Source organism: Bombyx mori, chromosome 22 (assembly GCF_030269925.1).
Source record: "Bombyx mori chromosome 22, ASM3026992v2".
NCBI classification, from domain to species: Eukaryota; Metazoa; Arthropoda; class Insecta; order Lepidoptera; family Bombycidae; genus Bombyx; species Bombyx mori.
In genome coordinates, this window is record NC_085128.1 from 2772257 (window position 1) to 2796125 (window position 23869).

The 23869-nt window shown below is 35.7% G+C and overlaps 2 protein-coding genes across 19 annotated transcripts in view; both read left to right on the plus strand.

The window, feature by feature from the left end:
- Positions 1 to 23869, plus strand: part of LOC101741761 (four and a half LIM domains protein 2) — a 197722-nt gene that overhangs the window by 143256 nt on the left and 30597 nt on the right. For 17 of the 18 annotated variants that reach the window (XM_062674867.1, XM_004924738.5, XM_062674854.1 and 14 more), the window contains one exon: positions 19340 to 19540. In XM_062674867.1, coding sequence (XP_062530851.1) covers positions 19340 to 19540 — 201 coding nt within the window. Of the gene's footprint in view, positions 1 to 18414; positions 18915 to 19339; positions 19541 to 23869 lie in introns of those variants that run through there. The other variant, XM_004924739.5, reaches the window with a different exon arrangement.
- Positions 5445 to 7474, plus strand: LOC134200940 (uncharacterized). The gene is made up of 2 exons (XM_062674869.1): positions 5445 to 6836; positions 6970 to 7474. Exons 1-2 carry the CDS (start codon positions 6244 to 6246, stop codon positions 7400 to 7402), a joined length of 1026 nt encoding a protein of 341 aa, XP_062530853.1. The 5' UTR covers positions 5445 to 6243; the 3' UTR covers positions 7403 to 7474.

Consider the following 23869-nt stretch of genomic DNA (forward strand, 5'->3'; position numbering starts at 1 on the left):
TTATTGTCATTACATTGTTTCACATAATATATCTTTCATATGACATATTATATTGACCAGTAAAACTGTAAAGTATAGGAAACGGTAGCAATAATGTTTATCCTCCTTCTTGCGTCGTATTCCTCAATGGTGAGGGTCGTTGTCACCTTTTTGTACACTTTCTCTCGCATGATTTTTCCATCTGTTTTTCTCTCTGGTGGTAGAGAGTGCGTTGTGAAATGTGGAATCAAGAGCGCGGATCTGGTCGGACCAACGTATTGGTCCAATAATAGTTATAATGACAATAAAATCCCGCGATTTAACTGCAAAAGTAGGTTTCGTGATGTTTGCAATACGCTAAAACCGAAAAAAATAATATCGATTGTTAAATTGAAAATACTTGCTGTTCGTGTTGATTGATGGATTGTAATTACATAATATATTAATACGTGAAGCAAAAACTTCATTCCCGATCCTGCGGACAGAATGGAAAGCAGTCGACGTCGCCCAAAACACGTCATCTCGGATCCTCCCGATCCACTAACGGTGCTTTTAGGTACTTCAAGCACCGGTCACCGTTCTCGTCGAACCCGTCGCTTGCGACGAAGGGCTCGACGAGTAAATTAACTCTCAGACACAGCCCACTGAGTTTCGCGCCGGATCTTCTCAGTGGGTCGCGTTTCCGATCCGGCGGTAGATTCTGCGAAGCACGGCTCTTGCTAGGGTTCGTGTTAGCATCGTCGTCAGCTTTGAGCCCCGTGAGCTCACCTACTAGCCACGGTTACGCTAAAATAGCCTCTTTAGCTTAGGTAGGAAAAAACAAAAAAGGAAAAACTTTGTACCCCTTTTTACGAAAATTGTGTGGACCGAGGATTATGAAATTTACCACACTTATAGAGAATATAGAGAAGGAGCGCAGAATGCTAATATTTTTATTAATTATGCATAAAAAAATCATTAAATCAATAAAAAAAAACATTACACACACTACCATGTATTTGACCACACACGCATGCATACTATTTGTTTATTGTCAAACTTGTCTTATTGCAGTCTGTCAGTTATAATCTGTGGTCAAATTGAGAATAGATTAAATATTGTTTTGTCTTTATTAAAATTTGTCTAAAGTGTACGTAGTCTTGGCAAAATCCGTGATTAAAGAAATTTATTAGTCTTTGTCAATAGAATGATAATAATGTACAAACTAATAATTTCAATTAATTATAGTCGAATTTCGACTACCGGGGACTACTAGTTACAATAAAATGCCATTGTTGGATATCGATGTATGCTACTTAACTCTAATCCTGTATTCCGTATTTCCTTTACGAATCAACACACAATATCGGGTACTGGTTCACTTCTGTGGACCACGTCCGGGCGGTGCGCACGGCACGGCTGTGACGTAACGCGGTGTCGGGTTACAAGCGGGCACCGCGGCCGCTTTCCCTGCCGACCTTGCCTTTGACCCGCTTCCGACCGGCCTGGATCTCTGCAAAACGGACTCACCCTAAAAGGGGGTTGTTCCGTACCGTAAATATTTACCGATCTTAAATTTAGCAGACACCAAAAAAAAAAAACAGGATAAATTACGATTAAAGAGTTTACACAAAAAGAAAAGACAAAGAGAAAAATTCTAAAGATCAAGGAATCTGTTTAAAATTTAATTTTTTAAATATTCCTTCCTTTTTCTTTCTATCGCTTCTAGTGCCGTAGTTAGATGATCGCGCTTACAGAAGCGCATTTCATGAACAACGCGTTGGTTTCACACGTTCCTGCGTGGGACTCTGACGTCGCGTACGCGTCACAGTGCTGTAATTAGACGGGCACATTGTACCCGTAATCAAATGTAACGTGGTCGATGAGCTTCAATGCGAGATTGTCGTTTGGATATACATCTTATTACTGGTGGTAGGAAGTCTTGTGAGTCCGCAGAAGTAGGTACCACCATTTCTGCCGTGAAGCATTAATGGGTTCGAAGTGCGGGGTAGCCGTTGTAGCTTAGTTTTTTTTTATATTTTTTTTAAATTGCTTAGTTGATTGGACGAGCTCGCGGCTGGTGTTAAGTTGTCACCAGAGCTCATAGACATACAACGTAAATGCCGCCTCCCACCTTAAGATAAGAGTTCTAAGGTCTCAGTAGAGTTACAACCCTTCCTTGCACCACCCTTCAAACCGAAACGCATTTCTGTTTCACGGCAGAAATAGGCAGGGTAGTGGTACCTACCCGTGCGGACTCACAAGAGGTCGTACCACCAGTAATTACGCAAATAATATTTTTGCGGGCTTAATTTTTATTACACGATGTTATTAACCGTGGAAGTTAATCGTGAACATTTGTTAAGTACGTATTTCATTAGAAAACATACTGATACGGTAGAACTCATATCTCAAGGTGTGTTTCATTATGTCTATGGGCTTCGCTAACCACTCAACACCAGGTGGGCCGTGAACTCGTCCAGCCATCGACGCAATAAAAAAAACCATTTTCAATTATTATTTATGTGTGTTATGGTTTTGGAAGCATAGATCAGCACACATCGTTGCTATCGCCAAATATATAAATAACCCCCAATTATTAAAAGTACGCGGGCGCCAACTGTCGTAAATTAATGGTACTATGAAAAGAAGATCCCAAATTTCACAGTATAAAAGTAAATTTAAATATAAATATTTATATAAAATTTTTCAATAAAACTGGATAAGACGCGCGAGGAAGTAGATTGCAGACAAAAACATTAACATTCCGTACAGAAATATTAGATTTGAAATAAACTAGATGACCCGGCGAACTTTCTTCCGCCTTACTTATAGAGGCAATAAATGAGCGGATTTTCGATTTTATCATGGTAAATTTTTTATTTGGATAATTAATATAAATTAAAATAGCAAGTATTTTAATGATACTTTATTGGTCATGTATTTGTTTATTATTGTTATTGTATTTTCTTGTTCTTCTTCAGTCCTTTCACTCGCAATGTTTCGAATCCTAGCTGCATTACGGCTTCGTCGGGAAAGATTTGATCGTGCCGGTCGCGACATGACTTTCTTACTGATTACCTATCTCGGCACAATAAATAGAAATTCGAAACAAACACATCAACCGGTCAACTTCAAAATTCTATTATAATTAACCATAGACTACATTACGTTTAGCTGTCAGCTGCATTTTGTTATTCCATATCAGTTGCGTTTTGTTACATCACGTTTTATGTCAAGTCCCACGGGAACGTGATAAAAAATATCCTATGTCCTTCTCCTGGTTCTAAGCTACCTCCCCACCAATTTTCAGCCAAATCAGTTCAGCCGTTCTTGAGTTATAAATAGTGTAACTAACACGACTTTCTTTTATATATATAGATTAATATATTTTTGAAAATATTTGTTGTTCAAACAAACGGACTCTGGAATGGAATCTGGAACGGAATCTGTAATTTATAAAATTAATTGGTACATTATTATTAAAATGAACTTTTTTCATCTTTTAAATTAAATAGTTATAAGCACGTTATAGGCATTCTAAAATTTACCGTTATTTTACAGATATGAGGAGGTTTATAATTTAAGTTTTATTTTAATTTTATTAAAATCAAATATTCATGGCTGATGCTATTTTAAACATAACCAGTATTAAAAAAAATTCTTAATATAACTTTTACGGATAAATTAATTTAAGATAAAAAAAATTCTTATGGCATTGATCATGGTTACCGGAGCCTTACTTTCGTAATCAGATGAGCAAACGGGCTAGTGATAAGTGGTTATTGGAACTTATAGACATCAACGAGGACACCAGCAGCTTTGGTAGGCAGCGGCTTGGCTCTGCCCCTGGCATTGCTGAAGTCCATGGGCGACGGTAACCACTCACCATCACGTGGGCCGTATGCTAGTTTGCCTGCAAGGGCAATAAAAAAAAAAAAAAAAAACACCACCACCCTGAGATTTGAGATGCAAATTCAATAAAATCTTAATATCTCTTCGACTAACACCAAGTCTTAAATCCGATTTCGTGTGTGGAATTTTCCGCCATACATATAATTGATTTGAACAATAATAAATAAGGCGTCATCAGTTTTAATATAAGCCTATTCTAGCTAAAAAAACAACATTAAAACAATTTTCCGCTGCTGTTTATGAAAATAGATTGTTTTTCATTTAAAAAAAAAAAAATCGGAATTGATACTATTTTTTTAAAGCGAACCGTCGCGGCCATTGAGTTCTATTCGGTCTGGCATTATTTCAAAACAATCTGCGAATTTTATCCGGCGCGCGTTTTATGAGCGACATATATTATATTAGTACATGTTAGTTACGTGTGCAACGGGTTTTTTAAAGGTCAATGACACGTGCATAATTTATAAAAAAAAGGCATGAATTAAAATTAAAATTTATTGCCGCTTTTCTGCTAAATTATTCCTTCACTAAACTAAACTAAGAAACTAGAAATAAAAAAGAAAAAGAGAAGTTATCGTAGCCTAAACGATAAGGAATCCCGCTGGCAGGTAACAAATTATCTAATGAACTACGTACTTAACACATGTGCACGAAGGACTTGCGCCATGAAAGAATAACAACGATTGTTTTTTCCTACCTAAACTGATAGCCTTTAGAGGCTATTTCAGCGTAACCTTAACTAGTAGGTGAGCTCACGGGGCTCAAAACGGAGTGACGCTAACACTGAACCTAGCAAGAGCAGTGCTTCTACCGCCGGATCGGAAACGCGACCCACTGAGAAGATACGGCCAGAAACTCAGTGGAAGTGTAACGAAAATCAAACCCGCAAAATTATAATTCGCGTAATCTTTAAAGCTGGAGTCTTAGACTTCTAGTGTGAACGTGGATAGCGGTGATCACGGTGTGATGTCTATGGACTCAAACCGTAATTGTTGCATCCCTTAAACTGGAACGCATAACTGTTAGGTTAGATAGACATAGGCAGGATGGTAGTACCGACCCCTGCGGTCTCAAAAGATTCCATAATATCACTAAAACAAAACTCACGTAGGATGATTACACGCTGCCACCAATGAAGTCTTTCGTAAAATTAACTATTTTTAATACGCTTTTATTAGCTTCAGACGTATGTATGTTAGTATTTTAGTTTGTAACGAAATCTTTGAACATGATTTTGACCCCCTTCAAAACGTCGGATTAACTCGAAATTTGGTAAACTTATTAAGGATCGATGACAAATCCAACATTAAAAAAAAATTGAAAAAATTGAAATTCAACTAAAAAATGAAAAATAAATAATAGTTTAAAAAAACTAACAAAATACGCGTTTATAGAAAATCCAACTAAAAATAGAAAATAAATTTTAATAAATTTGAATTAAAAATGTGTAAGAAATTTTTTTTTCAAATTTCTTAAAATTTATTTATTAAAAATGTGTAAGAAATTTTTTTTTTCAAATTTCTTAAAATTTATTTTCTATTTTTTAGTTGAACTTTCTATAAAAACGTATTTTGTTAGTTTCTTTAAACTATTATTTTTAAATTAAAGTTTAAGACCAGGTAGAAAACGTAAATCCAAGACGCCTATGATAATAGCAAACATTCATTGGCTCAATTTACAAATGATTTATTTACAGATAATAACATCCATATGGCTAACAAATGTCACACGCATCATATCACCTTGTTGTCAAAGCCAAGTTTTAACTATGTAGAGGGATCTTAATTTTAATATGCATAATATATTTGCAACAACATAAATCAATCCGTAACGATTAGAGTAGTAGTTAGTGAATTAGTAGAGCAAACAGAATGTTTTTAGAAGACTGTTTCCCTACGTCGTGTACGCAATAAATAAATAAATATGTCGAAGTCAAACAGTCGATATATCAATAAGAAATTTCTAAAAAAATGTTTTACAATAAATTTCTGATAAGCATTCTTCCAAGACAACATAATGTCTTTTTGTTGGATAATGGAGATTCTACTGTGAATTGTCCACCTACGCCACATAAGATTAACTGACTATTAAAAAGATTTGTTACCAATCTATTAATTGATTGGAACACATATATTACCGGTTCGGAAAACACAGCGACCTCAGCCTTGAGCGATCGTGTAAAATGTAATACTTTGGGCAACGCCAAGCTAGTCTAAATCTGGATTGAATTCATTGGCACACAATAACACTTTAATTTCAGTTGTTCAAATCTTGCCACAGCGATATATCGCTACAGACATCCCTCCCCTTTTAGTTGAGTTCAATCAAAAAACCCTAAACATTCCTTTAGTTAAGTGCTGATATATTACAATGGGACTTATGGTATCTATCGTGATCACCTACGCCGGTGTCCATGAAGCTGTTGAATGTGTTAGACACATCCTAAGCGGTACCATACCTGACAATCAACCAGGCTTCGAAGATCTTGTTGAGCACTACACAGATCTCCTCAGAAAATCCGCTAAAACGTCAAACAGCTGGATCGATTACGGCCAAGGATACATATGTTTGACGGAAGATAAGAAAGGAAGACTCCAATCCGCCGAAGTAAAGTACTATAATGAAAAATCCGATTCTACTCCCCTGTTATTTTCTACGAGAATCTCTAGCTTTGGTCAAGAATCAGTCGAAGACCACACGATTCCAAATGGCGATTTCAAACCTGAAAGGTATTCGCCAACTAGAACGAAAACTATCCTATCTAATAGCTCGGAATCTATCAACGTTGGACAAAGCAGACGATCGCCAACTCCTATCAACTTGAATCATGTTACCGACGAAGAAACTACCAAGGATAAAATGACCTGGGAGTACAGTCCCCAGAGTCCGCCTCCGACACCAGAGATCCATTTTCAATCATATGACGACGACAACGGCGGGGTGTACAACGAAGATTTTCTCAGGTTAATATCCGATGAGTTCGCCACACACTTGTCACGCGCTTGTAGTGCTGTAGCCACATTGTACACATCCATCGAGCCATGCACGTTCTCAGAGAGCCATCACTCACTGTATTATGTTCATGTTTTGTTTAAGATCACTTGACGGAATTAAGTATCGACCTTTGCAACGACACGACCCAAGCGGGAGACGCAGGAGTTTCAAAAAGCGAAGGTCGTCTTCGTCGACATCGTCGAAAGATTCTCGTGCGTCCCGCGAGGAAGAACTAAACATGTTCACGTCGCTCGAAGAGGCGGAGTTCGGACGGATGAACAAAGAAGATAAGGTCGGCGCGTTCGGAAGCGCTCCTAATTTATCAGCGCGTTCTCATTCCAGAAGTCATTCGAGAGAAAGAAGAAACGAAAGCACGAACGTAGAAGCCTCAGTCGAGACTGCTGCAGATGATAACGAAGTTAAAGCTTTAGAACACCAAAAACTTGAAGCTTTTGAGGAAGAGCCCAAGGAATGTAAAGAGGTAATCGAGGAGGAGGAAGAGGAGATAGACTTCTGGGGTAGTATGGGAGATTAGTCGCGCATGAACGGTGACCGCACTCGATGGCTTTTTTCTATGCATGACTGAGAATTAAAATGTTATTGACTCGTTTGAGTTTTCTTTATCCCTTAGATGACTAAGGATGTATTCCTATATGACAGGAAATGCGCCGAATTACATTGTGATTAGGCTTTAATATGTTTGGCTTAACTAGAATTTATTTCAGATAACTTTAAATTCACCCTACACTACACTTAGATGGTCATCACCTTGGACAGGAATGCATCCCAATGCCATTCATATCATTATGTCCAAAATACCCAGTAACTTCATACATGATTTCGTGAACAGATTTTAATGTCGTAAATTGAACTAAAAGTCCAGATACTGCTGAGAATATCTATAATTAATAGGTGAAGCAAAAACTTTGTACCCCTTTTTTACGAAAATTGCGTGGGCGGATGAGTATGAAATTTCCCAAACTTATAGAGAATACAGAGAAGGAGTGCAGAATGATAATTTCTTTTAAATGTACATTAAAATACACTAAATCAATAAAATAAAAATTACAAACACTACCATGGATTTGACACACACACACACACACACGCTTGCATACTATTTGTTTATTATCAAACTCTTCTTATTGCTTATAGTCTGTGGTCAAATTGAGAATAGACTAAATATTGTTTATCTTTATTAATATTTGTCAGTGTACGTAGTCTTGGCGAAATCTGTGTATACTGAAGTTTATTAGTCTTGGTAAATATAATCATGATAGTGTAAAAACTTATAATTTAGATTAATTAAAGTCGAATTTTGACTACCTGAGGACCACTATAACACGATAACTACAATATGATTTTCGTCTTCCCGGTTAAAATATGTATGGCCTAATGACATCGAGTTTGAGGTGAAGCACAAAAGATTGATTTATGACGATATCACAGATCAAAACGGTTGCGTAACCTACCGAAATACATGACACTAGTGTATTATACAGACCTCGACACAGATACGTCAAGTTGACGTGTCGCGCCAGCCGGCGTGTGTCGCGATGCACCTATACAGTGTCAAAGGGATTATGGTCTGAATAAACAGAAGACACATGTATAAATACATCAACACGTGACGTTTCTTATAACAAATATGAAGCCGTTGATTCCAATCCAGGAATGCATTTTCATCTTATACAATGAAATTTTTTTCACAACCTGCATAAATGGATAAATGGGCTCACGTGTAAGTGTCTAGGTTAATTGGTTGCTGGAGATCATTCGCTGTAGAGAAACATGACATTGAGACATGCGGTTAAAATATAAGTTACACTAATATAAAATAATAAGAAGAGAATAAAACTATAGATACAGCTTTGCTTGCGTTGCCTGTGGAATTGTGATATTAATTGTTATGAACTTAACGGTTGATAGTATTTTCAAGAATCAGGAGATCTTTTTTTTTATTGTTTAGATGGTTGGACGAGCTCACAGCCCACCTGGTGTTAAGTGGTTACTGAATCCCATAAATATCTACAACGTAATGCGCCACCCACCTTGAGATATAAGTTCTAAGATTTCAGTGTAGTTACAACGGCTGCCCCACCCTTCAAACCAAAACGCATTACTGCCTCACGGCAGAAATAGGCGGGGTGGTGGTACCTACCCGTGCGGACTCACGCGAGGTCCTATCACCAGTAATTACGCAAATTATAATTTTGCGGGTTTGATTTTTACTACACGATGTTATTCTTTCACCATGGAAGTCAATCGTAAACATTTGTTAAGTACGTATTTCATTAGAAAAATTGGTACCCGCCTGCGGGATTCGAATACCGTTGCATCGATAGATACGAATGCACCGGACGCCTTATCCTTTATACTAGTTTATACCACGACGAATTCAAAACGACGACGAAGACTTCCCTTGTGTTTGTTTATTATTGCAAACAAATAAAAATAAGCAAAAGATATAAACTGTACTGAGGAATCATGCTTGAAACTAGTTTGAATACAAAAATTTTGGCAATTTAAATAAAAATAAATAACATAAGGTACTTTTGGAGAAATTAAAAAGAAATGAAATAAAAAAATACATTTAATCTATAATAAATAAAACGGCAGCGACTTGGCTCTGCCCCTGGCATTACTGAAGTCCATGGGCGACGGTAACCACTCATCATCAGGTGGGCCGTATGCCCGTCTGCCTACAAAGGCAATAAAATAAAATAAAATTATAATACTTGAAAAGATTACATACATGAATTCTATAAAATACATACAGCTATTTAAAAGTTTACGGCACAGCTCTATAATGATAATTAAAAATGTCTTCTAAGAATACGCATAAAATTTTCTTAACGTAACTATCGACATCCTGCCAATGATTTTAGTCAGATTTGATACTTATCTCATTTACTGGTATTTGATTGATTAAGTAATTACGACCTAATTAAAAACACTACTTTTACGGTTGATCCTTACATTTATTATTTTCATTTTACTTAAGTATCCAAGCTTCTTCTTCTAAATTGCAATATTTATGGGATTGAGTACAAAAAATATGGCAGTACTCAAAATTTGTCGTTATAAATATAAAACTGAAAGAAAATACGCATTCGAAGTCGCTACACAATCTGGATTAACCTTGTAAAGATGTCTTATTTTACACCACGGAATTTTCTTATAAATTTCTTGGAAATTGTATGACATTTTTTTCTCTTGATAAAACGCACCGATGCTGCCCACTTTAAAACGTGAGGAGAAAGTCTTTATTGTAATGTCTAATGTTAGTGCCACTCTTTAAACTGGAACTTCTACAGTTGACCCGTCCAAGCCCACACACACAATACGCCCGCTACTAAAAAAAAAAACGCTCAAGACGCGATGATGTGTACAAACCTCATAAAAAATACTCAACTGCATTACAATTCCTTTTCAGTAATAGAAACATTAGTTGTTATAAGTAAAATTTATTAGTTTTAAAACAACAGATTTGAATACTCCAGTTTTTTTAACTCCTCCCGGCGGATTAAGAACCTTAGTAATACAACATATGCTTATTAACATGCACAAATGATTACTACTGCACTCAGTATTACTATATTACGTAAATTATTAGTAAAAACAGATAGGTACGAAAGTTCTTCGCGGAACAAATACAATGTCAGAGCATTAAATTTTATTGTTGCTAGACTGCCAATTCTCGTTGCTACGTTTCAACCAGTTATAATGATGCCTTGGTAAAATTGGTATTCCTTTGAACTAAACATTTTAATAAAATCGCTTTATGACTTTAGTTCGGCGTAATAAAAAGTTTTAAGGTTCTCGATATGCGGAGAATCTTGTTAATCAACATTGTGCGTTCAATCGTCCTCAAATAGATAGTGTTATTGGAAACATTTAAGAGACTCTTCCTCATCCTTCAATCGCTCGCTCATTGCTGAGCATCGTGTTGCGTACGCCTGTTATGAGACTAGAATAACTCAAATATAAAATAAATAATACCGTAAATCCCAAATATATTTTAGTATTATCTGTTACTAATGTCTAAACTAACTAATGCCAAAGAGTGATCTAAAACGAACCATTGTAGGGTCATTGAATTATAATATGGATTAAATTCCATTTCACATGAAAAAAACATATTCCAGTTGTATAAATTTAATGATATGAATTTAATGATGGTTTACCATTGTGCACTATTCTTTGAGACCTTAGAACTTATATCGCAAGGTGGGTGGCGCATTTACTTTGTAGATGTCTATGGGCTCCACTAACGACTTAACACCAGGTGGGCTGTGAGCTCGGCCACACATCCAAGCAATAAAAAAATAAGAACTATTTAATGAATATAGATATTTTCCTTCTGATGGCATCCATTGTCACGTAAGCAGGCGTCCATCACTTTTTATAATGATATGGAATATTCTAAAAATGGTTGAACAATACATAAAACACTTAATTGCGTTTTCTGTACAATATTAAGAAAACAACATTTGAAGCTTTGGAAAATATTCCACAACTTATTATTTTACACAGTATTATTGAAATACCTAAGTAAAACTAAACTCCTCTTTTTTCTCAAATGACAGAGAGTTCAGTCAATCAATTTAAGGAAAATCTTTTTTTTTAAAGAACTAAAAAGCTTGAAAGGTTTTATATAAAAATTACATAAAAAAAGGTTTTTCTTTAAATATATTTTACAATAAAACCGATTTACTACAGCGTCAATGCGGTTCCTTTGTCAATATAAAAAAAAAATAACAATCGTAAATTTTAGTGTTTAGAAAAACCGCATTGCTTACTATTTTAATTCCGCTCGCTGTGGTAAGCTGCGCGAGCTTATAGCGATTTAAATTTTTGTTTAAATAGATTCAATCTTTAGACCTCGTTCGCTTTTATATAAATCAAAAAGATTATACTCGTATATCATAATTTGTAAATGAAAAACTGTTTTAAAATAAAAATGAATAAAAACTTTAATTTATAACTACAATATATTAGTTCCGAAAATCCAAATAAATAGGCTACGTCAAAGTGTAGTAGTATTAAGAGTAATATCATTTTTAGCATTCATAAGATTGTTAATTCAATCTATATCTAATCTAATCTATCTAATATAAAATCTACTACGGAACTAATTATAAAAAACAAGGTGAAGAGGAAAAATATCTAATTTTAATTAAGACTAGCTACTTTTACTGCCTAAAGTCGCGTATGTTATCAATGTTTCGATTTCTTTGAACTGTAGTTCCATATAAGAAACCAATTTAAATATTTACTATGGTTATTTTTTAATAATTAATTGAAAATATCATCGCTTTTCAAGGTATTGGTACCATCAGTGGCATAAAGAGTGAAGCCGTTGCCTAAAAATTTTTAACATGTGACATGGTACCTTTCATCCATCTTCCCACATCCACATATGTATCTACATTTTTAAATTTAAAAAAATACGCTGTCGCTCTCGTTTTTCTAGTATCAACAATAAAATAAATACACCACAACATTACATTTATGACAGGAAGTACTTTGCTTTTATAACGTTGTCTTTGAAATAAACATTAATTTTCACGGGCAGTTTCTATTGTATTCTATGAAAATACTTCTGAGTCAACAAGCCGATTTAGTTTCCCTTCAAATAGTAAATGTGGTTTAATTCTAATTGCGGTTTCGTGAATTTTACTGTTTTGAAGAATCAGAATAGATTCTGGCAAAACATTGCGCTTAGAGATTTTTTTTATGAAACCACCTCCAAAAAACTATTATTTTACGGCAGAAATAGACAGAATGGTTGGACTGGTGGAAGTTGTTTGTGTTAGGTGTATCTTTCGTTCAAGATGATTCGTTTTGTGAGCAGGACCATAAAAACATGATTGGACCGTCAAGTTCGAAATACCCCACGCGCTCCATAGACGTAGACACCTCGTACTAGGCTCGGTCTCCTGTCCGAAAAACAAATAATATTACATATTCCATTAGATCTATCGGCATATATTTTTTCGGTATTTTTGTTACCATTTTTTCTTATTAGCTATCTTGTTCTTATCTATGTCTAGACTCAAAGTATTTAAGTTACAGGGTAACTCTGCAGATTTTTGATATTTAATCTATCTTCTATCTATCTATATACTATATAAAAATGAATTGCTGTTCGTTAGTCTCGCTAAAACTCGAGAACGGCTGGACCGATTTGGCTAATTTTGGTCTTGAATTACTTGTGGAAGTCCAGAGAAGGTTTAAAAGGTAGATAAATATGAAAATGCTCGGAATTAAATAAAAATAACAATTTTGTTTTCCCTTTGAAGTGTCCCCCGTCGGACGGATTCCTTTTGTCTGTTTTAAGTTTCATTTTATACAAAAGCTTAGATCTTTTAACTATCGATTGAGGCACTACGAGGTCTGCCGGGTCAGCTAGTTAATTATAAAATTAAAAACGCTTAAAATATTTCAGGTTTCGAATTTAGCGCGAAGACTGACATTCAATTAACTCGTGCGCTCTGTTCTTTATTTTATTCGAATCGGAAAGTTCTAGACGTTGCCAAAGTATTTTACGAACACTCCAAAATCATAAATCATTTCAACGCGTTCCATTTCTCTTGAAAGACATATGTACGTTAAGACGGACGAATTAAAAATACACTATAACTACGAGAAACGAAACGTCAAATTAATATAAAGTATAACTCTAACTAGTGGTCCCCCAGTATAACACTTGAAATATAATAATTGAAATTATGAGTTTGAACATTATTATGGTTCTATTGTCAAAGACTATTTATTTTACTTCCTATAATCACAGATTTCTCTAAGACTACATTATAGACAAATAATATTAGAGACAAACAATATTAATCTATTCTCAATTTTAAACAATAACAAAAGTTTGACAATAAACGAAGAGTATATATGCGTGTGTGTGTCAAATAAATGCTAGTCTGGGTAATGTTTTATTTATTGATTTAATGTACCTTTTACGAATTATTTAAAAAAAAAATTGCATGGTGCACTTCTTCTTTATATTCTCTACAAGTGTGGAAAATTTCATACTCCTCCGTCCGCGCAATTTTCGTAAAAAGGGATACAAAGTTTTTGCTTCACGTATTAATATATAGATAATCTATCAGCTGTACTCTATTTTCACAAAAAGTTACATTCTACGTGCGAGTTCTAAAATGGCCGCAAACGGTGCCAAAGTCAATCGAACAACAGTCTAAAAATTTCGAGAAAATAATTGTTTTGAGACGAACTCCAAAACTATGAATATTATGTTATTTTTGAACATTTATTTAGTAACTTTCACAGTGATGTTGAATAATTGAATGCGTTAGTCATATTCTGATTCTACACCAGCATTGTGCATCTGTTTGTAATTATTTATAGACGGTTCTTAGAACATGAAAATAAAAAGAAAAGTGTCTTATTTCGCGCAGTTTGCAAACATTTGTTTCGAATATTAAAACTCTAATAGTACTACAGATGTCAGAGTTAATTAAATTATCATAAGAAGCCAAATAATATTTTCATGGGAAGTTTTCGGAATGCCTCGCGGTCATAGTTACGTTTGGTGTGTGAAGATTAACCAGATGTTTAATTACTGATCGCGCACTATTTTATTTATTTTAAATTTTTCTTTTTTAATACGATGTTTGCTGACTTTCACTTATGTCACTATTGTTAGGTTTCAGCCATGAAAGCCTTCCCCAAAATAAACTATATGGCTGAATGCCTGTCAGCCTAGATCGAAGTCGCCCAAAATACGTCATTGCGGATCCTCCCGATCCATTAACGGTGCTTTTAGGTACCACAAGCACCGGTCACCGTCCCCGTCGAACCCGTCGCTTGCGACGAAGGGCTCGACGACCGAATTAACCCATAGACACAGTCCACTGAGTTTCTCGCCGGATCTTCTCAGTGTGTCGCGTTCCCAATCCGGTGGTAGATTCTGCGAAGCACTGCTCTTACTAGGGTCAGTGTTAGTATTACTCCGGTTTTAGCCCGGTGAGCTCACTAACATGTTAGGGTGAAGCTGAAGTGTTGTCTCAAGGCTATCAGCATCGGTAGGAAAAAAAATCCCAGGCTTTGGGCCGGTTCATACGATGTCATCTTACGTGGTCTACCGCCTTTCTTCTAGTACAAAGTGGGCCTCCGTTCGTAGCCGTTTACGACCATCTTGTGTCAACCGTTCGATTTAACTGGACGAGACACTAATCACATACGATAATTATTTTTCACAAGTGACAGTAGTATGAATTAAGAATTAGGCGGCGTTAAAATGGCCCACTGTTGTAATTTTAAAAGGGTTTTAAATCTTCTAATAAATAATATATGGAAGAGAAGAAACAATATGATCATGCCATTCAGAATAAATTGTGTACATAAATGCTCTAGTAACAATGTTCGGGGAATATTTCTTAATGAACTGACTGCAATTCGCATTTCCTCGAAACCTTTACACTAATGAGTAATGATAATTTTAGACTTTCACTTAGTAAACAGTAGGCAAAAGCTACCTTAAATAGAATAACATACTACACAGGCAACTATGTTACACACATACAAACATTAATCATGGATGATAAATTGTAACGGCTTAATTCATTTAAATTCGAACCGCATTCGAAAAAATCCTATTGTACTACAACTATAATGCTTCTATTTCTGACATCCACCTTCAGATAGAACAAGTGGTATTTATGATAGACATTTTTGGGTCAATAATTCTTAGAATATTAACCCCTATATACACTCGAGCGATGCCAATGCTCGATGTAGTGGTCGAAATTAATGTTTCAACGTATATAGAATAATAGGTGCATTAAATCTAGACTATGGATTGGATGAATGTTTGTATGTAACCTAAATATATACATTTTATTGCCCTTGTAGGCAGACGAGCATGACCCCACCCCCACCTGATGGGGAGTGGTTACCGTTGCCCATGGACTTCAGCAATGCCAGGGGCAGAGCCAAGCCGCTGCCTACCGCAAAATATGATACCGCGTATTCATTGAATATTATGTTCCTAGTTTTATATAAAAACTCACGTAATAATAATTAAAATTTAAACAAATATTGTTACAGAATAGATACACTCGCATAGATGGAATACTGATTTCTCTTCATGCTCAGCTAGATTAGTTCGCAGAGTTATTTGAGTGATCAATTCCTAATTTTAGATAAGATTAGTTCTGTCGTAAACAATGTATTTTATAACAGTATCGCGATAACTGATGGCCGATTGCTGTTTATTATATGCGATTATTATCTTTAGGTGTTGTTAATAATATTTCATAGATAAATTCTAATGCTTAGTAACTTCTAGCTAAGTAAGTTTGTTCTGTTTCTCTTAAAGCTTCTTTGATGGCGGTATGTAGTAAGTTCTCGCGAGTACCATCATCTTGCTTATTTCTGCCGCAAAGTCCTGCGTTACGTCTTTTGACGGACAGCCCTTTGTACAGACTGATGTAATTGAGACCTTAATGTTATATGTTTTACGGTTGATTCTTGACACGGTTGGCATTCTCTTTGTGGCGGCTACAGACTCGGAGTTCATGGAGCTAAATGCTAAAATCCAGTTGAACTGTAAGTTCTTCTCGTCTTAACAGACGGACAGAGGACTTACAGTTATATTAAAGTTATACTTACAGTTATACTTACAGTTATACGTCTGTTAAGACGGACAGAGGACTTACAGTTATTGAAGTTATACTTACAGTTATATTGAAGGACAACTGTCCTTCAATATATTGAAGGACGCTGTTGCTCGGGTTGATTATTATCAAACCTCTCGATGATAGTATTTTTCTATAGACGAATTATGTCTTTTTCTGTACCCCTGACAAAATTCCAAATTCCATGATGATCCGCTGAGCAAATAAGTTGAATAAAAGTAACAAAATTTTGCGTTAGTATGGATAAGTGATTATGACGTCATTAACTCTAGGCGACAGCTGCGAGTGTTTATCTTAATATTATGTTGCTGTTTTTTTTAGTATTTTTCTTTGATATTAAAATGGGTTTTTTATGATTACTCAAAGAGTGTGTGTAATTTTTAGAGCAAGGCGTTTAGTTTTCCGAAGCTGTGATGGTTTATTTTGCAAAAAATACGTGATATATGTGTAAATAGAATTAAACAAATGAATTCTCGAAATAATTGTATGTCCGGAATGACCCGACCCAGACCTTGCACTCAACAGTCGCCAACCGATGTGTCTAGACATCCAAAGCTGCATTTGAAAATGATGTGACGAACACAACACTTGCGTACTTTTACTAATCGTTTGAAATTTACAGTTGGCACTGTCAATGCTTGCTCGCAAATAAAAGAATATTGGATAAAAGTTGAAAACTGTCTGACCGTTTCGCTAAAAAATATCGATGTAGCCTTAAAATTTCGTTTCTATTCGATAAATATCTCACTACATTCTCTTTCTTCTTTTCTATTCCATGTATAATTAATTTGTTTATATGATATTGATTTTCGCGTTTTTGTTATTTTGTATTGTATTATTTCGAATACTTCACTTCTTTTAAGTCAGTACTACTCTCTTACCTATTTCTGCCGCATAGTAGGTCCGTTTCCTTTCCAGTATGCCAATGTTCTGTCTACCTGTTCGTTCGAACATAACTGAGATTTCCAGCTCGTATCTCCAAGTCTTTGTGTAAATGATTAATACCAGAAAAATTGCGAGCTCCCAAGCCTTATACCATGACAATATTAACACGTAAAATGAACGATTGTGACCATACTCGTATAGGATTTTTAATCTTCCTACATCGCTTTCTACTAGAATAAAAACGCGATCACACAAATGCACGTCTCTTGTATGTTAAGTAAGAAGCACAAAAAGAACAAATTAATTATTTAAATACGAAAAAACATCTTCAAAAGAAAATATTACTAAAGATCTTGAGGTACCTACGCAATTTTTCAGTAGTCGTTTTAGTGAAACGCGCATGTTTCATGTCTCTATGAATTGTACGTTCTAAAGTTGTTTTTTTGGCTAGATCGACTTCTAGAAATAACGAGAATAGCTTTCACTCTCTATACATACTCTGAATACAATTAGAAGACTTAGCAACTGGATAAATAGAGAATAATGCCGAGCAGATTGATTGACTTTCAAATAGTTATAGTCTGATAAAACTATAATTTCAAATAATCTGAATTTTGATTTAATCGCATTAGACCAAGAATGAAAAGAGTATTTCTTACTATATATAATATAGAGTATAGAATAAAAAACAATAATATATTAGTACTTATTATGTACTATAACAATTCTCACTGTATTCTAATTTCGAATTTCTTTTATATCTTACTTTTATGTAGAGTAAATTGGATTAAAATATTTTACTGGTGGTCTGGCATACTCCAAGCTCGCAAGGATAAGTACTACTATCCTGCCTATTACTGCCGCGAAGTCATATCGGATTGGGTGAATGACGGCGTTCTCATTGTGATGTTTTTGCGTCCAATAATCATATAACACTACGCAGGCTTCGTAGGCTCGTTTTACTCAAAAAGGTGTGTGTCCATTACAATTGCTTCCGATTTACTTGTAAAGCTTAGTTTAATTTCCGAGGGGATGCATATAGTATGTGATTTCACAATGTATACAGATTAAGCGTGGGATCGGTTACATTTCAAGCGGCGCTGGGGTGGCGATCTCGGTAAACGAGCGATCCTCCGGGCTGCTCGGAAACGCCGCCCGCGCACCTGCCCTCGCCGTCACTCTTCCAAATTTAAAACCCAAACTCCCCCCACCGTCCCGGCCAAACATTCTGGAATAATTCTTGCGTTTCGGCTAGTGTTGCTCGCCATTCGAATTCGGGTCGCGATCGCGTCCGGTGTTATCGTATCCTAGCTTATTGAAAAAAAAAAAAACAAATCGCACCATGGCCGACGTTGACGTTCAAGTCCAGTACACCACCACGGAACGCAAAACTAGGAAGGTCAAGAAGACCTCCAAGCGTAGGGAGTCCAAGGACGGCGAGGTGACCGTCACCGAAGTAGAACAGACCAACACCACCAATAACGACGATGGGTATGTGTTGCGGTGGCCAAACCTTGACCGCGGGTGAAGTGTGTTCGTACGTGTCAGCCAAGTGCCGATATCGTGCCGCGTTCGAATCCGTTTCAGTGATATGCTTATCTATGAATATGAGGTGCAATTTGGCCACCCTCACATACCCGACCTAACCTAAGGTATATATCGCTATGAGTACGAAAGACTGTATCTTAAAATGACAAAAACATAACCGAATCATTTGGCAATTCATATCCTTCATAATTCTTCACCTAAAGGAATCCAAGTTTTAAGTCTATATTTTAAATTAACACACAAATTACCATTTTTTGAGAATTTCACAATAATTGTTTTACTGAAATACATTAACCGATCTCGTATACATCAGCCACACTGTAATTTGTGTAATCAATGTTTTAATATCCATTTATGTTTGTTCACAGCTTATTTTCAGCGGTGAATACACCAAGGCCATGAACAAGGACTGGCATAGCGGTCACTTCTGCTGCTGGCAGTGCGACGAGTCGCTAACTGGCCAGCGCTATGTTCTTAGGGATGAACACCCCTACTGCATCAAGTGCTATGAAAGCGTCTTCGCCAATGGCTGCGAAGAGTGCAACAAGATCATCGGCATTGACTCTAAGGTATTGTACAATACCGTATATTTAAGCTTCCAATATTATTTTAAGATGAACTTAATCAATGGCCGTATATGGAAATTTAGAAAAGTTGTTTTATGGCAAGACATTTACGTTAACGTTATTATCGCAAAAGCTCGTTTTTTTTTCAGTTTAACTTTTTCGTTTTTCTTTTCACAACTAATTCACACACAAACAGTCACAAATAATTAATTGGCCTGTCCTCGAAAATATTTGATCACTAAATCAAATTTGCAGCAAACGATTTTGTTATCTACACACCGATAAATCATTAATTTGGCAGGTCAGTGTGAACTTGTCAGAACTTTTCATCCCTACCTATTCAGGGATCGCCCTTATGGGGCTATTTCAGCTACGCCCGGACGGGATGACAGATAGTTCACTAGAAACATCAAACTTCAAATCTTTTTATTTTGCTCTTGGCTCTTGTCATGTCTTAATCTTGAAATTATTCGCATTCTATACAGGCCTTCCTTTTGTTGTTTTGTTTTGTTACTATTTAACAAATTTTTAACAAATTATTTAACGGAAACACTTCATAAAACTATTCTTCACTTCAAAAAAAGGTTCTGTTTATTTCATAACTATTACCGATCCCGAAAAATCTGAGCGGCTTGTCCATAATATTTAAGCTCTTTGCCATCTAAATCCGTATCTAGTTCCACAATTAGACCAGCAATAGTATCTACGGCATTCGTTAGCTTTGTTTCGCCGATCAAATTTAGTAATGTCACTCCAGCCGGCCCAGATTCTTGAGGCGTATCTGCACACGGCCCCAGGCAGTTTCGCTGCCAAGCCGACATAACGTTACGGCAAACATTATACATTTATTTCAAGTCTCAGCGCGCCCGAATGAATGACTTTTCCCGTCAAATGAAACAACTGTAATTACACCAAACGGTGGCGCAATTGTTCCCCGAGATTTATAGAACTCTATAATGGATTTAGGTTTAGGTTTGTTTTCGACAGCGGAACGACTTAATTCGTCAATGCTGCTTACGTTACTGAAAATAGTGTTGATTTAAATTTTATCGCATCCGTTTCCGATGAATTGTGTAGGAATGAACCTACTGAAAGATCACTAGAATGAGAGAGAAACCAATCGAATTGTAATACGACACTCCACTCACGATCATCATTAGAAGCGATAGTTACTTATTCGTAATTCATCATAAAATGTATTTTAACGTGATTGTTTACTTGCACACAAAGGAATAAACACCTGCAATAATGTAAGTCCTATTTACGAATGTTTGTTCAATGCAGACGAGCTCTTAACAAATTGACGATAGTTTACATAAAACATTGCGGCCGCCGCTAAAAGCTATGGCTATTTCTGTGTTGGGAACAACATTATTTTGATGTTTTCGTTTCGTGGCAACCTTGGGCGCAATGGGTGGATCCGTCAGACGATTCTTTACAGATTTATGCGATCTGAGAAGCTCTAAGGATTTCGTAATCGGCCAAAATAAACATTCATATTTTATTGACATTAGGAAATTCGAGTTTAAAACGTGCGTTTTAGCGGTCCTCGCACCGGAGCCAGGAATAGACCAACGACGGGGGAGATTTATTTTGAAACTTGAACTGAGCCACGTGAAATGCAACGTGAGAGAATGTTTTGATCTTTATTTTCATTCAGTAAACAAAACAAAAAATTGACTTAGTACATTATATTGTAACTTTTGGATATTGGGAATTTCAGAATTAACGACCAAGTCGAAAGCGAACAACCAAATTGGGGAATAATGCTTTTGCAAGAATGCGTATATAGCTTAAGCAAAAGACAAGATTTTGATTAGTTAAAGCTGGTTTTGCCCTAGGGTGCTTTTGCTTGCGGGCTTTCAAATTCAAATTCAAATTCAAAATCATTTATTTCAACTTGGATGTCATCAAAAACACACTTGTTGAATGTCAAAATGTAAAAGAAAATGTTAACTCTACCACCGGTTCCAAAAAAGCCACAGTCCTGAGAAGAACCGGCGAAACAAACTCAGCGGGCTTTTTTATGTATTTTCTCAACTACTTTCTTCTTTTTTTTTTTTTAAACAAGAAAACATATTTACAGTATACAAAAAGACAAGTCAAAAAAATACAATTCAAATAAATAATAATAATAATGAAAAATGAAAAGGCCAGGAGCGAACGCCTCATTCCCACGTAGTGCCATCTAGTAAAAAATCCTTAACTTTATAATATGCCTTGTTGCACAAACGTTCCTTGACAGTTTTCTTAAATCTATGAACAGGTAGTAGTTGAACGTTTTGTGGGATCTTGTTGAAAAGTTGTACACCCAGCCCCCTGAAAGAGTTGCTTATTTTCTTAATTCGAGCCGCCGGTAACGCAAGCCTATGTTTGTTCCTAGTGTTCACATTATGCAAATCGCAGACTCTGGGGAATTCTACAATGTTTTTACGCACGTACAATAAATTTTCAAAAATGTATTGGGACGCTAAAGTTAGAATTTTGATTTCCTTAAACTTGTCCCTCAAGGATTCCCTCGGGTGCATATTATAAATAGCACGAATAGCCCTCTTCTGCAGGATGAAAATCGTTTCGACATCGGCAGCATTGCCCCACAGCAAAATGCCATAGGACATAACACTATGAAAATAACTGAAATAAACTAGACGTGCCGTATCTTCATCAGTATACGTTCGTATTTTTTTTACCGCAAACGCTGCAGAACTAAGTCTATTCGCTAACTTGCATATGTGAGGACCCCACTGCAGCCTGGAATCAACTGTTATACCAAGAAAAACTGTCGAATCAACAAGCTCCAGTGTCTCTCCACTTACAATGATATTAGTGTCTACTTGTCTAACATTGGGTGTGGTAAATTTTATACATTTTGTTTTTTTGTTATTTAATAACAGATTATTAACACTAAACCAATGTACCACGCGCGAGATAGCATCATTCACATCGTCATAATCTTCCAATTGTCGTTTAATTTTAAACAATAAGGATGTATCATCAGCGAATAATACGACCTCGTGACGGGTTTCAATAAACTTTGGTAAATCATTGATATACACAAGAAATAAGAAGGGACCCAATATGGAACCCTGAGGAACACCCATATTAAGTAAGACACCGGAAGATCTCTTTCCTTTAACGTCTACCTTTTGGATTCTTCCGGATAAATAAGATTTAATAAGTTCTAATGAAACGCCCCTAATACCATAATGGTGTAATTTCCTCAACAATGTATTATGCTCAACACAATCAAAAGCTTTAGATAAGTCGCAGAATACCCCAAGGGCATTATGCGATTCCTCCCAAGCCTGAAAAATATTTTTAATAAGATCTACACCTGCATCAATAGTCGAACGACCTCTAGTGAATCCATATTGTTTGTTATGAAGCAGGTTATTGGAATAGAAATGGTTCAAAAGCTGTTCCAAAATAATTTTTTCAAAAATTTTACTCAATGTAGGTAGTACTGAAATGGGTCTAAAGTTAGTGGGGTCAAAAGTACTACCAGATTTAAACAGAGGTATTATTTTACTATATTTCATTAGATCAGGAAACACACCATTATAAATACAGTCATTAAATATTGTAGCAAGGTAAGGTGCGATTATATCAATAATGGATTTTATAACCTTAATTGATATTCCCCATAAATCACCAGTTTTTTTAATATTAATGGTCTTGAAATTATCAATTATGTCCTTTATAGCAATATTTGTGAACTTAAAGTTAACACTGCATTCATCAACATGATCTTGCAGTAATGATTCGGCGACGGTAGGAGATGAAATTAAAGATTTTGTAGTAGAAGCTGGGATATCAGCAAAGTAGCGCTCAAAAGCACTGGCCACTTCTTGATGAGAAGTTATTATTTTATCATTGATTTTCAAAATTGATTCAGCATTGCTGTTTCTGACATTCCCAGTCTCCCTATTAATGATATTCCAAGTCATTTTAATTTTGTCAGGTGCATTTTTTATAAGTTTGCCTAAGTGCAATGACTTGGCCAATGTACAGACTTTTTTAAAAAGCTTGGAATATTTACAGACATACTCATGAAATGACTTATTATGATTATAGGATTTTTCATGATAAAGGTCATATAATCTCTGCCTACTTTTGTGAATTCCAACAGTCGCCCATTCATTGAATGATCTTTTATTATGTAAGATCAGAGTTTTAGAAGTAAAGATGGCACTAAATTCATCATTAATGCAATTAAATAAATCCATGTAGTGAACATTAGGATCTTCACTATAACAAACATTCGCAATTCTTGCCAAAACTTTACCTCTAAACTTCTCCATACGTCTAATATTAATAGGAACAAACTGTAGG

Bases quoted from the DNA above. Each gene is read 5' to 3' on its own strand.
- LOC134200940 (XM_062674869.1), top strand. From the start codon at position 6,244: ATGGGACTTATGGTATCTATCGTGATCACCTACGCCGGTGTCCATGAA. The intron at 6,837-6,969 runs GTTAATATCCGA...GTTTTGTTTAAG, and splicing joins TACAACGAAGATTTTCTCAG to ATCACTTGACGGAATTAAGT.